The sequence below is a fragment of the Diadema antillarum genome, unplaced genomic scaffold, assembly GCF_040938485.1.
Source record: "Diadema antillarum isolate AM-2024a unplaced genomic scaffold, OU_Dant_1.0 seq00000616_RagTag, whole genome shotgun sequence".
Classification (NCBI taxonomy): Eukaryota; Metazoa; Echinodermata; class Echinoidea; order Diadematoida; family Diadematidae; genus Diadema; species Diadema antillarum.
Window position 1 is genome coordinate 727,564 of NW_027271540.1, and position 17,870 is coordinate 745,433.

General features: G+C 38.9%; 1 protein-coding gene across 1 annotated transcript; it reads right to left on the minus strand.

The window, feature by feature from the left end:
* Nucleotides 1-11,676: 11,676 nt before the first annotated feature.
* On the minus strand, nucleotides 11,677-15,277 carry LOC139735972 (cationic amino acid transporter 4-like). Its single transcript, XM_071646726.1, has 3 exons — nucleotides 13,601-15,277; nucleotides 12,439-12,547; nucleotides 11,677-11,840 (listed from the first exon to the last, which is right to left on the minus strand). The coding sequence occupies exons 1-3, from the start codon at nucleotides 15,275-15,277 to the stop codon at nucleotides 11,677-11,679; spliced, it is 1,950 nt and encodes a 649-aa protein (XP_071502827.1).
* Between the last annotated feature and the right edge of the window lie 2,593 nt (nucleotides 15,278-17,870).

A 17,870-nucleotide genomic window follows, 5' to 3' on the forward strand; every position in this document is an offset into this window, starting at 1 on the left:
AGACAGACAGACAGACACACACACACACACACACATACACAAACCTCAGCAAAAATCAAAGGAACCTGTATCCCGATAGACCAATTTAATAAAACATTCCAATTTTATGCCGGCCTTTCTGACAATGGTTCTGCTTGACGACATGGAAGCTTGCCCGAGGTTTGCCCAACGTAGCAACAATTAACGTGTGCAAACTGTGTTCTAATTCAGTATTGAATACTGTCTTGGAGGTACGAATTAATCACGTCTTAGCTCGTGACTACGTCTGGACGGGAGAAACATCTTTGAAATAGGTCTCGTTTTGTAAACCAGTCAATTCATGTACAGGCGGCGAGGTAGTATTCTAAACTAGGTTTCACATGACGTGATATCATATGACGTATCATATGAAGGGGATAAAGGGGTGATCATTCGTACTTGAGTAACTCCACTATCCATGTGACCGTCTGAATGGTGAGGATTTCTTTTCTTTTTTAATGATTACGGTGAATGCTCATATCTAAGTCCAAACTGAAGACATACATGATTATAGATTAGATTACGAGATGGACTCGTCATGGGTATTGGATACAGTGACGTAAAGAAAAGCTGCCAGGAAAAAAAAAAAAGGCTATAGAGGATTGGCACTGCATGCAGTATACCTGTACACTGTGGGTTCATACACTGTATCTCACATCTGCTCTACGGTGTATGATAATCCGGAGCATAATAATCTGAATGAACAGAATGAGTGGTATTTTTAGGTATAGTCTAATAAACACAGACAGACGTATCCTGGTACCGCTGAGGACAATTGCTAGTATAGGGGCCGGGTGTCTGCATTCTTGGTAGCTTTGGTACAGAACAGCTCTCTCTCTCTCTCTCTCTCTCTCTCTCTCTCTCTCTATATATATATATATATATATATATATATATATATATATATATATATATATATGTGTGTGTGTGTGTGTGTGTGCGTGTGTGTGTGTTTGCTTGTCATCTTGTTTTAGATTTTATATTGTTTTGGGTATATATTATACAATTTAAACAGAATTTAAGAAGACATAGAGTATAATGATTATTGTATTTCGTATCATAAACATCATCATTATCATTATTACTATTAGTAGTAGTAGTAGTAGTAGCAGTAGTAGTAGTAGTATTAATTACTTTATCAATTTATGTATTTATTTATCTATAAATTTTTACGTCTGACAGCAACAATTAGTCATTTATTCATTTTTACGTCTGAGGGCGACAGCCCGTCCCCAGCACGTAGGCTCCTATTCGATGTTCTAGCATGCAAACATTTCCACCAACTACTCTTAGTACACAAAATCAGACTGTACTGAATGAATTCCTGAAACGTGATCTAAGAATGTTAACCGTTGCGACAATTCATGGTCAAGTCTCATGAACAATCCTTTTGATCCGTATGAAGATTTCAATGTAGATCAAATTCCACGTAACAATTTGCATATTGTTTACGACACTCTCTATGATCTGCTTGGTATGGAGTTTTAGGCCGTTAGGTCAAAGCATTCCCATTATATCTCATCACCTTTAGAATCTCTAAAACAGCTGCCTTTGCTTCAACATAGAAAAACTGCAAAACCACGTCTCTTCAACAAAGAGGTAAACTGGAACGAGGAATTTTAACGGTAGTTTAGCTGTACATGGAGATCGGCAGGTTATTGATTTGTACGTATTCTAGTCACACATATTGTCATCTGGGTTTAAAGCTTTTTCTTCCATTTCCGTGGAGATCACTGTCTGAGAACAAACTATGTATAGGCCCAACACGAAACCATGCTGATGCATGTCCTTGTTATACTGTCATAATCAATATTCGTGTTAATGGCACTGACCCTTTTTTCTGTGGTTAAAAACTGTTCAAGTGGTGTATTTGCTAACAGATGGTGCTCGGTTGACGTTGTCAAACAGCACTAGTTTGGCGAATAAGTATCATGCTTCAATAGGCTGAAACACAATATGGATGTTTGTGCTACAGCACTGACGAATTCTGTGCCATATAGGCCTATTGATATTACGGAGGCATTCTTTGTACATGCACATTTTAGACAGGGGAGACCTGTAGATGATAAACTAGGACTATAGTCGTATATTAGCATACACGATGCAATGATGTACTGCATTATTTATCCACTATATCCACTATATTTATCCAGCCGAGCAAATGTTTTCTTAAATCAAAAACATAGATACATTTGACTTCAAAAAACCTATGTAACACAATGGCTTCCTCTGAATATCTTTATAAAGTAAATTATTCATTAAGGAGCTGTCATATTTCTTTCTTGCATGCTTACACGTCACTATTAAACAAGGATACCAGGATTTGTGTTAAAAGCACAGATATAGACAATATAAGACAATAAAAGTATTGGTTATTCATTTTTTTAATTATTCTGGGTTAAAAGTCTCTGGTTGTTGTCCTTCACGTCAACACTTCTACAGCAACTGGAATGAAACAAAATGTTGCACTTTAAACTGTTAAAAAGTGATAATATCTTGCCTCATAATCCCGTTGACATTGAAAGTTTGAATATTCCACTCGACCAAAATGGTTAGTGTTCTTAAAATCGGCTATGATATAGGGACATAGGCCTATGAGTTTTCACGAGACAGTAGCCTTAAGGCTGCGTTCACATAGAAGTATTCGGGCTCGTTTTTCGAGGGCACGCGAATAGCTTGAATCGAACGATAGGATTTCCTCACACCGGTTCACATAGGAGGGCACTATTCGAAAGTACCGAATAGCTGCGAAAAGTATAGCAAAGTGGGAATCGAGCTTGTTCGATTTTCTTGCAGCGTATACCGTCTCTCGTTTATGAAATAATGACACTTTTGGTCTGGATTTGCCCTTTATCAAAAATAAGCATGTAGACTGACATTCTGATGCAGTTTAGAAATTGTTAATAAGATTTGCTGGGATGTAGGAGGAAGAAATCCTCACTGCATGGGATGATGAGTTGACGGTGCGGGTGATGGTGTACTCGGTGCCCGAATAGCGAATAGCGAATAGCGAGTAGCGAATACCGAATACTTCTATGTGAATGCAGCCTTAAGATGGCACTTGTATGAGAGAGTAACAACTCATGCACGTAAAATATCCCGCTTCATTCATTCATCACAAAGAGCAGGGTGTTTAACCCGGTGAAGTGGTCCCACCTCACACCCAACTGGACCCCATGGAAAACCAGCTTAACGTAGCTGAATATTGGCTATCCAGCCATCTTCTCAGATGGAAAATGAATCAAACAAACAAACAAACAAAACTTTAACAGTTTTCAGATCAATCCTCGTCAATATTGATAATAATGTTAAGGTCAGATGAGGTGATGTCATAGCCTCTTTAAAAACACAAAATATTCTCTCTTGAAATGACAGCAAACTTATTGGAATATCACATCAAATTAAAGCAAAGCTCCAGTAAAGACAGTCAAACGTGGCTCTTGGAAGTTTTTATATACGCACCCTGATAACTTGTACTCTCGTGTCCATACCTTGTAGTAGCTTTCCTTCGCAAGATACGGAGCTTGAATCCTGAAAGGAAAGTAATATGATTATGCGTGAAGTACACAATGTATATTATATAAAAAAAATACCCGAACACTTTCGACAAAAATTGTCACAAAGCGTCTCTGAGAATTTGATTAGATCAGGGAAACTGGGTCTTCCGGCTACCTTTTATTACGTCTTCATGAAGGAGCAGTAGACCTACACACGCGTTGCTCACAATCTATGATTACCATAGACTGCCCCCATAGACCAGGGAGGTATTAAGCTCAACTGGTACCTATCTTCTTGGTGAGCTCTTTCACCCAAAGTGCCCCCATCCCGCGATGGCGAAGCACCGAGCACAGCCAATTTACTCAATGTTTTGTTTTGAAATGCCTTTATTGAATAGAATTTTGAATCTTTAGTTCTTATTTTTTCCTCTTTTGTTTCGGTTCGTCTGCAACGAGAGTCACGTGATAATTGTGACCTAAACTGGACGCTTAAAAAAAATCAGTCGGTACTCACCAAGAATGCAACAAAACTGCAGAGAACAGGATCGGCTCTCGTGCCCACGGAAAGACTCTGACAAACAGCTAAGAACATCTGTGTAAAACGTTACATCTAGATTTCCGTGGTTAAAAACTGTGAAACAAACCGCAATGCAGCCCTGACTGTGCCTTTGTCATTAAGCAATCACGCGTCACGGTATAACGTGACTTCACCTGCTACAGCAGCTCTATAGTCTTTAAATCAGGCTCAATTTCTGCAGCACATCTTCGTTTTACTTTGAAAATTTGACTAATAAAACATGAAAATCTACTAAGTCATTCTGACAATGTGTGTTTATGTTGGTTGCTTGTTTGTGGGGGGGAGGGATGTTCAAGGTGTAGCCCCCTCTCATCGGAACGAAATCCTGAGATGAACCCTCTGAAAATGTTTGATTGTTGGGAGGTTTGTTTGTTTGTTTGTTTTTTCGTTTGTTTATTTAATGCAAAAAAGGAGCTGCAGTTCGATGCCCAAATGTTTCCCTTGCAAATGTATTTCATGTCTTTGATGGAACTTTGTAAAACGTCGTTACTTTGTTTTCATCTATTAACGTAGCGAACCGTGGGAATTACTTGTTGACCGTCTTCGCCCTAACGGTAATGATCACACGTTGTATCACGTGTATAATCTATACTCTATAATACTGACGGCTTCACAGGACAACCACACAAGACTTGTCATTTTGCGCAAAACACGAGTCACACACACAAAAAATCCCAACCACCAGTCCTATCTAACAGTCTGACTGTCATTCAATAGTAAAGTCACTAAAACAATGAGCTTCCTACACACACACACACACACACACACACACACACACACACACACACACATACAATAAATATTATTCATCATAACGTACACCATCACACACATAAACAGACGACCACGTGCTCCTTTGATAAACCCCTCAATTACTTGTTTAGGAATGTATACTACTAAATTTTTACATGCATGGAGCTGTAAAATGCAATGTCTTGAAATGATATTAATCCACATGCAAATCTTTTAATGTCTCCTTTTACTCCCTGACATATCAAGTTTAATGCTAAGTCTTACCGCCGGTAACAACAAAAAAAGGTATATAATATGGCGGAAAGTTACCTTTCTTCGTAGCCACAGCACTGCGTTGTCTAACCGTGTAATATCAGTAGATGCTTTTCATACTGGTGGCTCAAAGCATAGGGCCTACTGTACAATACTATGTTTGTAATGAAATATAATATCCTCCCACACATCCTTTCATCGAGACACGTTTCCACAAAAGGGCAAAATTAGTTCACAAGAACTCAAGAATCTGGAAACGCCCTCTACAGGCGATTTTCTTTTTAATGTAAGTGCTGCCATACGGTTCTACTGCTGCCACTTTTAGCCACTTTTAAAGTCAGATTTCCAATTTTAACAACACATGATACAAATACATGTATTTGTATAATTTGTATTGGGAAATTGGAAATCTAACTTGAAAAGTGGCTAAAAGGGGGAGCAAATGTTGGTAAGAAGGTAAAGCTTATATCACAGGGTCAAATTGATTTTGATCTTTTTTTTTCGGAAATAAAAACAATCTGAAGATTGTGTTTGAATTTAATTTGGGATTATTCTTTTCCGTCACCAAAATGGTGAAATGTCTATGCTCTCGTCGAAAAATGGAATAAAATTCTTATTGAATTGAATGAAAGTGAAAGGCAAAAATCAAATATCTTAAAAGTGTGCGATTGATTCGTTATGAAAATCTATGAAAACAAAGCTTAGATAAATTTTAAGCAAATCGATATCTTTATGCAACTCTAAAGGAATATTTGTGATGATCTCTACCTTACAAAAAATAATGTAAAATGTATACATTCTTCGAAATGCATTTACAAGTGGTGCATGTGCTTTTAGCGCTTTGGTTGTATATGGATATCAATAAGTGTAATACATGTTGGAGATGACCCGGCAACCGCATACTGGGTGGAGTTGTCTTCCGGTTGTCATTGTCCTAAAGGACATTCAGGTTTAAAAAGGTTGCAGCTGGGTAATTCACATTTTGACCCTTTTCGGGTTCGCCCTGGAACATATAGTGAGTCAGTTATTTAATCAACCGTGTGAACAAAGCTTCACCATAATGGAAAGAAAAGAAGTTACCTACTGGTGGTATGGGAAGAATGCTTGCATTGCTCCTATAAGAAATTCAAAAGTCTTAATTATGTTCTGATAGGCTCATTTGTGCTGACTGCTGACATAAAAATTTTAATGAAAAAAAAACTGGCTGAGGTCGAGGATTGTAAGGAATGAGGCTTGGAAGGAGGCCAGCAAACACAAGAGACTGAAGGCAAAATAGATGAGAATCAAAAAGTATATCTTTATGTATTGCTCCGATTGGATCATTACAGGGATGAGCTGATATTACCATGGAAAAACTCGCCTCCCGTCTATCACCCTGCACAAAGAATCTTCACAATTTCAGTTGATAGTTGAATAATTCTTGCATCCTCTCGTCACACTGCATGCTGCCACATTATTTTTCTTGACTAATGTTTGATTTATTATGTGTAGGCTTACTCTCAAAAGACAATGTAGTTTGAAGGAACATATTGACAGTTTCAGGTTTTTGGAATCATAACAAAAAATGAATGTGTAGAAGATTTGAAACGTGCATATTGTAAGGTTGCATGAAATATGGAGATTGAGCGATGTCATCCGTGCCCTGTATCTGATTTGATATTCCACATCGCTCGCTTTATTTGAGGCAAGCAAGGTGAAAGCGTGAGAGTTGCAACTACAGACAACTGTAGGCAACTTGTTGAATAGAAATCAAGCAGAGTATTAAGTGGGAAGAAATCATATAATGCAATAATACACACCACATTCAAGTCGATAAGAAGAGTAAGATTAGGTGAACCGATTTCAATATTCAAGAACAGAAAGACTAAGATGACACAATTATTCAAACTCGTCATTTCCTCACAAAACCTTGCACATTTCTCACGCAAGCACTCTGTATTGTTAAAGAAAGAATGAGCTTTTACAGTTTAACTATGGCGTGCTTCGTTTGAAAAACAAAATATTTCAGACTTGGCTTATCAGGGAAAACTGTTAATTGATCGCCATGATGAAGTAACCTGTGAGATGATTCCGCCCCACGCTCTATTCAATGAGCTATTTAGACTTTTTGTGTTGTTCACTGTTGTTTGTGTCGGTAAGATGTTAGATCGACATGGCCGGGGTATCAAACCTTGTCCATAGGCCTACACTCTTTGAGATTAGATATTTTTCAGAGAAATCTGACCAGAAAATGTTTCATGAGGAATAAAAGCAGTTGAATGATGAAGGAGTCACAAATCTAACGGTAGGATTTTATTGGAACCCTGTTTGATTTCTTCATAAGCCATATAGACCCTGCATCATTTCTACTTTAAATACGTGTAATTACTCCTTAGACCAATATTTCTCCTTAAATCCTATACAATTCTTTTTAAACCATACACAATTCTCCTTAGACCGTATATCTTCTCTCAGTAGAAACTGTATCATTCCATTTTAAACCCTGTATCAATTTTCTGGAACCCTGTATCATTTCTCAATAGGAACGGTATAATTTCTCCTTAAACTCTGCATCACCTTTCTTACACCTCTCTTCATTAATCTCATTAAACCCTGTATGATTTTCTATTTGAACTTGTGTAATTTCTCCGCGAATCCCATAATCATTTCTCCTTAAAACCTGAATCACGTAAACCCTGTATCATTTCTCTGTACACCCTTATGTGTAATTTTTCTTTAGACTCTGTGTCACTTTCATTAAACAATGTATTATTTCTCCCTTGTGTAAGTGTTGTGTCATGTCTACTTAAACCCGTATTAATTCTTCTTGAAACCAGCTTAATCTCTTTTTTAAACCCTCAATAATATTTCCTTAAACGCTGTAAAAATTCTTGCTAAGTCTAGTGTAATTTCTTCTTAAAACCATGCATTACTTTTCCTTAAACATCGTATCCATACTCCAACTTTTTACTAGTTTCCTCCTTCTGCGTGGTCCATTACACTTCCACATATCAATCATACATTTTGATTCTACTCATTGCACTCTTATGCTTTGTAAATAAAGACCGTAGGTAATTGGTAATGATTTTATGTTTTTTTTCGATGAATTTTGACTGCTTAACAATAATTATGGTTATTCACTATTACTAACAATGACTAAATTGCAACTAACCTCAAAGAAAATCGTTTATTTCTTATTTCGTCATTTCTTGCCTTTTCCTTTATGCTACTATTAGAGTTCTCAATGAATACCTTGATGTCGTAGATGAATATCAGTTTGTTATGAAAACATAATATTGTTATACTTGAGTAATAGTGTATCATTAAAAAAAGGACAATAAAAAGATATCAAGCATATTAGATCACGCCACGCATTGCGAAAATATTTCTTTTAAATGTCATATGTTGTAATTATGCAAGGGAAACATAAAGATACCAGCAAGAATTTAATTGCTTTCCATTATGTTTTTATGAATGCTCTGTGGCAAGGCATGGAAATGACACATGAACTAATACCGTAACTTCACTAAATAGAAAACATTGTCTTTTTTTTTCTTCACGCCTACAAAATGGCATCTCACGGTGAAGCACTCTAGTGAAATACAGACTCTTCCTGTCATATTCAAAGTACAATTTCTATCTTTAATGCTCAAACATATTGTTTATAATCATTAATTTTGAAAATGCAACGAATTACAACCTCGTCCTTGTATTTCAAACAACGTTAACAGTCGGCTTACTACAGGATTTCCCAGTCAGTCTTGCGTTATGCTTCAAACACTTTGAGCAATGGATTTCAATAAAAAAAACCCCGATCGCATAAAAAGGAGATTTATATTCCCTTTTGGTCCCTCAAACATATCATGTCAAACTCAACAACTCACTGATTGAAATACAAAGTACGCCGATCAGTTTGAAACAGTGCGAAATGTTATTCGTTAATCGTAAATCAAATTTATCTAACCGTAACTTTGTTATCAATTGAATGCTTCGGTAAATCCTTCTATCCATAGAGACACTTACCTATCAAACTCCATGGTCTATAGAATCAACGCTAACACTTACATCTGTTCTGTGTTGTATTTCACTTTATTTCAGTTCACTCTCATATAAAATTTATGTTGACAGACTACATTATTTCTCAGAACTGACTTAATTGACAGCCAATACATGAACAATAGTTCCCCCATCCTCCAGTACGCTTCCATCACCAGTGAGGACGGATGTAAAATTATTATCGAGGCTTTCAAAGACAACTATGGACTATTAATACCTGCATCGCGAAATGGCTGACCAAGGATCTGTCGCCACATTCTTGCCAACAGAGTGAAGCGACAAATTACCTTGAAGTGGCAACGAGAACAGAATGATTGACAATAACTTTCAAACAAGTCCCATGTGAGTATCAGTACCGTCAAGAGTTATTCTTTATATTAATACATTTGACTGCTAAAAAACCCCCACACATTTGCGTACACTACAATGAAATTGCTTATTGTTTGTGTAAATCTGAATGATATTTAGGCACGATACGCGTGCACATTCTATTTGATTAGCATTACATAAAGTTTCTATGGTGGGAGTTAACGATTTACCGGGACATTCTACATGTTCTATGTGTTATAGTCACAAAGTTGCAGAAAATGAAAGGGAAGAAAATTTTAGATAGTTTTTGGTGTATTGTGGCAACACGACCTTACTCCTAGCGCAATTGCAAGATCGGAGAATGAACTAAGAATTAGGTCCTACACCCTATCAGAAAAAAAGTGTTTTCTTGTCGCTAAGTGCATACTTCTTTTCATATGATGGTTTCGTCATCAGAATCAATGAGAATTACCTCGTATTCCTTTTCAGCTTGGTCAGCACCAACAACTGGGTGGAAATTCGTGGGACCTCTTCTTTTGTTAAATCTGTATTTACATCTATGTATGGATGTATGCACGCATCTTTGTCCAATATGAATGTCTAACAAATCTTCATCTTCCCCTGAACGTCATAAAACGGCGTATTAGTTTGAAATAGCAGGAAAATGCTGCAAAATTACAGGATTGGCCAAAAAAAAAGTCACGACGTATACACAAAATATAAGGTACAGAAACGATACCAGAATCTCTATGATAATCATTATTACACTACCACACTAGGGAAGGGTATAGCAACTAGCCTAAACAGTTCTACAATGGCAAGGGGCAACAAAACTATTAGGCCCGAATTCACGAAGGTGATACAATTTAAACATGATTTAAACCATGGACAATTTGTATCGAGCTCCAAGTGTTGCATGACCTATTTCGCTCCGAAATCAGTCATTTCGTCGATAAAATGATAATTTGTAACGAAATGACAACATTTCGTCGACGAATGATTATTTCGTTGACGAAATGAACATTTCGTCAACGCAATGGTCAATTTGTCGACGAAATGACTATTAAATTTCGTAACGAAATAGGCCATGCGACACTTGGCGCTCCATACAAATTGTCCATGGTTTAAACCATGGTTTCAATAATACCAACTCACCAACAAAGTGATAAGCAATTCATCACCCCATATCATGACAATTATCTTTTATATCACAGTACTGATCAGCCATATTAGTAAATGATTCTTATTTGTAAATTACGACATTAAAATTTTCATTACACACCCTCGCAACTTCAAATCCCATTTCAGTACCATAAGCATCACCAGTCAGTCCCTTTACAGATCTCACAGGCTCCAGACAAAACAGCATAATAACATAATTGTCATATAAATTCGAAGAGTTCCTACCATTTCCCTGTGATTCTTGTGATACCAGAAAAGAAACAAAACATAAAGATCATTGCATCATATCCACAAAAGCACCCATGACTAGAATCAAAATATCACCCGATAACTAGTATACATTAATGATGTTGTATGCTAAGATTCCCTTTCTGGATAAGAGTTTTCTTGCAGACGGAAGACTTGATATAGATATTTATAATCCTAGAATACTGAGAATTTTTGAAGTCGCATATATAATAACTCAGCTTAAAAGGTAGTGCGATTTAAGATCAGAACATGGGATTACATTATTTGAGCGAGGATGGCACTGCAGCAAAACATTGCAACAAAACCCACGTAGCATTCATATCAAACAGATAAAATATAAAGTGAGATTAAAAAAATCAGCCAACAATTTTTGAAATCTTTGATGGTTGTGAAATGTCAGTCGCATTCATCTAAGAAATGAAATGCAACAAGAAGAAAATTGATATGATAGATTAAAAATCATAACGATTAAAAAATATAGTCCATACATACTTCGTACATATACATGTATTGCATATCTGTGCACATATGTGTGTACATTGTATGTGTATAATCTTATTCAATATGTTATTTTAGATTGTGATTACATGTACTTCAAACGTCTAATTAACTCATCCAATTCCATGTCAATAAGGTCGAACATCACGGTGAAGACAAAAAGAAACAGAATTGAACACAGGCTAATCGGGCCTTCGTATTGCATACAGTATCGTGAAGAGTACTCCCAGTAAATTATTATAATGTCAATTGTTATCATTATTTTAATCATTCTCGTTTTGCGTGGCTGCAGCAAATCGATAGTGCTTAATTGGGTGCGTAGATGTCTTCCCTGTCTTGACCGGTGCTGCCGTAATTCTGGTCGGTTGATGACGGACTGTTTTGATGGATTAATTCCGTTTCCTCTGGCCGGTTGGTTCGCAGTCCTTCCTTACTGTGATTATACCCATATAGCGCGTAAATCACCAATCCTGAGAAAAATAGACGGAAGGAAGCAAATGTGAACTTATAATTGTTCTTTAACTAACACACCTCAAAATACACTTCAATCTGAGACTGCTTGAAAGTCCTGGCATTTTTGTGTGGAATATTTCAGTAAAGCTTTTATGCACGCAAAGTCGCAAACACACCAGTACAGGGGAAATATTAATGCCAGAATGAAAAAAAAAAACCCTTTGTATCACCCATATAATCTATAAGGCAAATACTTTTGAATTATATAACAATGTTCATACTTTTAGCCATTCCTGCAGAGTAAGCAACCTTCGACCATGAATGTTCAAATTCCTAATCATAAACGTAATAGTAACCTCAGTATTATGATAAAATGACATTACCTTAACTGCTACAACTGAGCGATGCCTGCTTTCTCTTAAATCCCACTGGCGATCATATTTCCGGTAACATTTTGTCATTCCGAAGATTCTCTTTTCTGAAGGTGCATAAATCCGAAAGTGAGAAAAAAAAAGGTTTTTCGCCAATATTCTGACAATCAGGGCTCCAAAAATAACAAAAGAGCACAGAGCAATACATGAACAATACTGTTTTTAACATAGATGTTTAAATTACCTATGGTTATCCAAACGACAAAGCGAATCCACGTGATGTAGCTCAGCTTCAGAGCTAGAGTTCCATTCAAGAGCATGCTAACAATGGGTACAGCTGGCACGAAGGGAACCTGGGAAGAAACGACATTAGCAACATGTGAGATTTTTTTTAAGGTAACCGATCAATAAATATAGCAATCAATTTGTCATCGATGTATTTTGTAGATTTAAATTCTTCCAGGTAGTACGATATTAACAAGTACTTGAATCTGTTTGCTCAGGCTTAGTTTTATTTGCGGAAATCACGAAGAGAACATTTTCCTGACTAATTCAAGTCATTTCTTCAGCTCTGACTGACTGGTGAGCATTCATCCATGATGGATGTACGCAAGATGCCCCTGTCATTGTTTAACCAGTCGCGAGGCCAAACACCTTCATTTCTACCAGCACCGCAGATCCGGATCAGCCATGTTCACTCTTCTTGATAACGAAGAAGTGGCCATCCTCTATAAGGACACCAGATGGTTTGAAAAAAGAAGAAGTCCAAGAAGCAGTGCTGGGCCCTTTGTAAACGTCAAACCCCCTTCCCTCAACAGAGGAGGGGGATTGCGATGCAAGCTTTGACCAACATCACGAACATACAAATCAGTGATTCGGGAAAGTCCTCGACGTCTAAACAATAAAGGCAGTAACGTCTCCAATTCATCTGCCACTGTCACGGATGCATGCTCGCCAGGGCCAGAGCTGAAGAGGTGACTCAGTCGAGTTTTCTCTGTATTTTTTTTTCTTGATAAGTCCATTCAAACATTAAGTTACAAGTTGTTATAGATCAATGTGCCTCCAAATTATAACAATGAAGTGACTTCAACGTCTTCAACCATTAAGAAACGCAAGTCAGATATTCAGAAAAACAAGCTCTTCAGTCATATCTTAATCATATTACTTGTAGAACAGTCTTGTCATTCTGCTTGATATCTTTTAATTGATTACCAACACAACTTGATGATAGACGTTGACGTAAAACATAAACCTCTCACAAGTTTCGATTCAACCTGAAATTAATCTTAGGTATCACAAGTCCGCTAAAGAAGAGAAAGGAACATTCCAATCAGATTTCTATCAAGGAGAGCTAGAGAGAGATAGGGCTATAGACAAAGATAATGATGTAGTTCAAGTGTACTTACCTTGAACTTATCTCCAGGATCATTCTGCCGGTGAAGCGGTATCAGCAAGAAGGACAATAAACTGACCACAGCACTCAGGACGATGTAACCTATAACCCAGGCGTTTTTAGCCCAGACGAGATGGATCCCATAGATGATCGTGGCTAGCGAGCTGATCCCTGACACGACACAAACAAGCATGGCTATCTTCACCACCTGTCCCGGCCTAAACTGTTCGAGCCGCCAAAGAACTGGCCACTCCCTATAGCGCGGGTCAAGACTACCTCCGATCGGAGTAGGAACCAGAGCATCGGAGTCGGCGTTAATAACAGGACCATCCTCGGTATCTCTGGAGAGTTCTGGTTTTACCTCCGAGTTTTCAGGCGAATGTTCCTCAGTGGAAAACTGGATGTTTATCCCATAGCCTTCAGGTCTGTACCGAATGATAATTATTGCTCCTGCTGCAATGCCGTATGCGCAAAGAACTCCGATAGATAGGAAATTGACGAGATCAGTGAGTGTTAGGAAAATGGCAAGGAGACACGTCAGAATACCGAAGACAATTCCAGCAATAATAGGGACCTGGGTCCGCTCGTCCACCCTGGCTAGAAATTTGAAGAGGAGACCGTCTTGAGCCATTGCATAGACGAGCCGAGGAAGGCAGAAGAGTGATGTGAGAAGGCAAGTGAAAGTGGAGCTAATGGCTCCCACTCCAACAACCCACTTTGCCCAGATCACTCCGTCTATACTGAACGCCTGAGCGAAGGCCGAAGCAGAATTTATGTCATAGTAAGGCACCATGAGCGTCAGTATAGCTGAAGGCAACATATAAAGGACTGTTACAATGACAATCGAAAGAATCATTGCAACTGGAATGCTACGGTTGGGATTCAACGCCTCTTCACTTGATATCGCTATGACATCAAATCCTACATAGGAATAAAAACAGGTGGCAGAGCCCGTTATCAAGCCATTAACACCAAACGGCAAAAACCCACCTTCTAAATTCCAATTTTCAAAATCGACATACTTCGCCCCAAGGCCGATGATTATCAAAACTACGATAAGATTGAACGCAAGGACGATATTATTAGTAATCGACGATGTACCAACACCGAGGAGGACAAACAAAAGCACGCTAAAACAAAAGAGAGCGCCGAGGAAGTCAGGGTATTCTGCAAAAAATGGGACATTCCAGGGTTTCCCGCCTAAGATATATTCGATCGTAAAGTTCGAATAAAATCCATTGGTAAGGGCATCAATGTATCCACTGAAAGATCGTCCAACTGATGCGGCCGATGCAACATACTCTAGTACAAGATTCCAGCCAATAAGAAATGCCCAAAGCTCGCCAATTGTGACGTAGGTAAACAAGTAGGCAGACCCTGTCCTTGGTAAACGACACGAGAATTCAGCATAACAGAGACCCGCAAGAATGGAGACTAAACCCGCAATGAGATACGATAAGAAGACTGCGGGGCCTGAATAATTAGCCGCCACAACTCCAGTCAAAATATACAGTCCAGCACCGAACATGGATCCAATTCCTAGGAGGGTGAGGTCGAAAGTGCTAAGGTAGCGACGTAATTGCGTTCTGTAGCTGGTTTCATCTGTGTCGTATTGCTTTCTTCGATTGATCGCAAACCAGTGGTGAAGGCACCCTGTGGGGGCGGGCTCCTCGTCAGCAGTCTGTGACATTTTCTTCCGTCTTTCCAAGCTGATCTAGTCGTAATGCAACTTCTTTGGCGGGAGAAAAGAGATGGGCGTGACGTGTCTTTTCTCACATACCTGTTCAGCAAAGAGAGAAAACAGAGACAACAGAGCGATGCATTATTTTATCCGTTTTAGAGAAGTAAATCGAACAAGTGTGATCATCAGAATCAACACCAGTACAAGCTATTCTGACTTCTTTTGGCAAAAGAATGCAATACATACATCATGTATAGTTCGGTCTTCTTTAGACTGAACGTGGCACGTCTTCGTGAATGCTATGATCCATAAACACAATTTTCCTGAATGATGTCAAGGTCAAGGACGTTTCATTTCATTCAGAATATAATAACCCATTTATCATATCATGTGGTTTTCTTTTCTTTTCTTTTTGCAGAATAAGATTTTTTTTTCGATTAAGTCTACTTTGAAAGCCAATTTGAACTTGGTGTAGAGATGAACTTTCAGATAACATTTTGACCGGAGCTCAAAGCGTCTTTTAACGGACAACACTATTTCTTTTCTCTGTCATGGTCGCTCATGGATGTCACTGTCCGTTGCTGATCTCTGATACAGGAATCCTTCTCAAGTCCTCTCTGTCGTCGCACAGGAGCAGCTTTGCCATGAGGATTCTCTTTCGCCAATCATCCCAGAAAACTTCTATAAGGAGCGTGGAATGTCCGTACAATCATGGGCAAAGACGAAACAGTAAGGTCTCAACGGAGAATAGCACTAGTTGCCAGAGAGCTGTCTGGCTACATCATTGATATTGCCGTCCTCAGTGAGACTGCGATTGCAGAGGAAGGTTCACTCACAGAACACACCATTGGCTACACTTTTTTTTTCTGGAAAGGAAAAGCCCAAAAGGGAGACAGGGTCCATGGAGATAGCTTGGCTATAAACATCATTCTGCTCAGACAAATTTCAGACTTACCCACTGGCATCAGTGGACGACTCGTGACGCTACGTCTGCCCATCAGTCACAAGTGACATGCGACAATTGTTCCTGCATACACGTCGACATTAACAAGCTCAGAGGAAGCAATCGAACAGTTCTATGACAACCTCAGCTTCATACTCAGTACAATCCCGGCCACTGCGGTGTTGGCAAGATGAAGAGCAACGGCCTCCTGCTGTTGAGTAAATGCGCAGAGTTTAACCTCATCATCACGAACACAGTGTTTCGATTCGAGTGTTTCGAAAACAAGTACAAGACTACCTGGATGCATCCCAGATGCAAACGATGGCACCTGATGGACTATGTCATTGTTCGCCAGAGAGATATCCGGTAAGTCAATGTTTCCAAGGTCATGTAGGGAGCAGAATGCTAGAAAGATCACAGGTCGGCACCACCCCGAATTTGCATGTTGCCTCATTTCACCATACATGACCAAATCTCGTTCATTTATACTATATTCAACACAGCCAGACTCAGGTATCATTTCGTCCGGTTGAAGTTCCAGTACGAGCTCAATGAGAAGCTGTCTTCTATTGGATCACTAACTGGAGACCCAATGCAGAATGGAACCAGTTCGGAGAAGTGTTGACAGATGCTGCAAAGTTAGAGCTTGGCCCCAAGAAGCGGCACCACCAGGAGTGGTTTGATAAAAAACAACGTTGCCATCAATGAGCTGCTTGCTAAGAAGAACAAGGATTTAATGGAATGGCAGAATGAAGCAAACTCCACCTCAGAGAAAGGCCCAACAAAAATTGCGCAACATGCCAGATCAGTGGTGGGGGAAAAATCTGAAGAGATCCAAAGCTTTGCTGCTTAAACAAATCCAAAGAGTTCTTCGGCTCCACCAAAACAATCATTGACCATGTAAAATCTAACTCTTGTCCATTGCTGTCAGCAGACGGACTCATCATCATCAGGGACAGGACTGCATTAATGAGAAATGGAAGGAACACTTCAGCCAACTCCTGAATGACCCATCTGCAGTTGGGTAGGTGGTGCTTGAAGCAGTAAAAGAGGAACTTTATGTCCCATCATCCATAGCCGAAGTCAAGAAAGCCATCAAACAGATGAACCCAGGAAAGGCATCTGACCAGGACGGTATTCCTGCAGAGTTATACAAGGCACTCAGCGACCAGGCCTTTGAGGTATTCTACGATGTTCTTACCAGTATCTGGAATGAAGATAAAATGACAACTGACTTCCGTGATGCCACCATAATTGCCTTATAGAAAAACAAAGGCTCCAGAGTAGACATAGGCAACTACAAAGGCATACCCGTCCAGTCCATTGCTGGAAAAATTATCGCCCGTGTCATTCTGAATAGGCTGATCTTCACAATAGCAGAGAAAAACCTCCCTGAGACTCATTGTGCTAGCTGCTGTCTCCATAGATCTCACAAAGGCATTCAACAGTGTCAACAGGGAAGCACTATGGATGATTCGTAGGAAACTCTTCAGCGCAGCAAAGTTCACCACACTTATCAGATTGTTCCATGAAATTATGACTAGTGAGGTTCGTCAAGTGGTGAACCATCAAAAAAAAAATCTGTCATCTCCGACGGTTTAAAGCGGTGTATCTACATAAGGTACAGAATAGATGGATCACCGTTTGATCTTGGACACC

Coding starts and splice junctions, on each gene's coding strand:
- LOC139735972 (XM_071646726.1), bottom strand. CDS start 15,277: ATGTCACAGACTGCTGACGAGGAGCCCGCCCCCACAGGGTGCCTTCAC. Junction 12,548..13,600: donor ATCCTGGAGATAAGTTCAAG/GTAAGTACACTT, acceptor GTTTCTTCCCAG/GTTCCCTTCGTGCCAGCTGT. Junction 11,841..12,438: donor TGTCGTTTGGATAACCATAG/GTAATTTAAACA, acceptor TATTTTTCTCAG/GATTGGTGATTTACGCGCTA.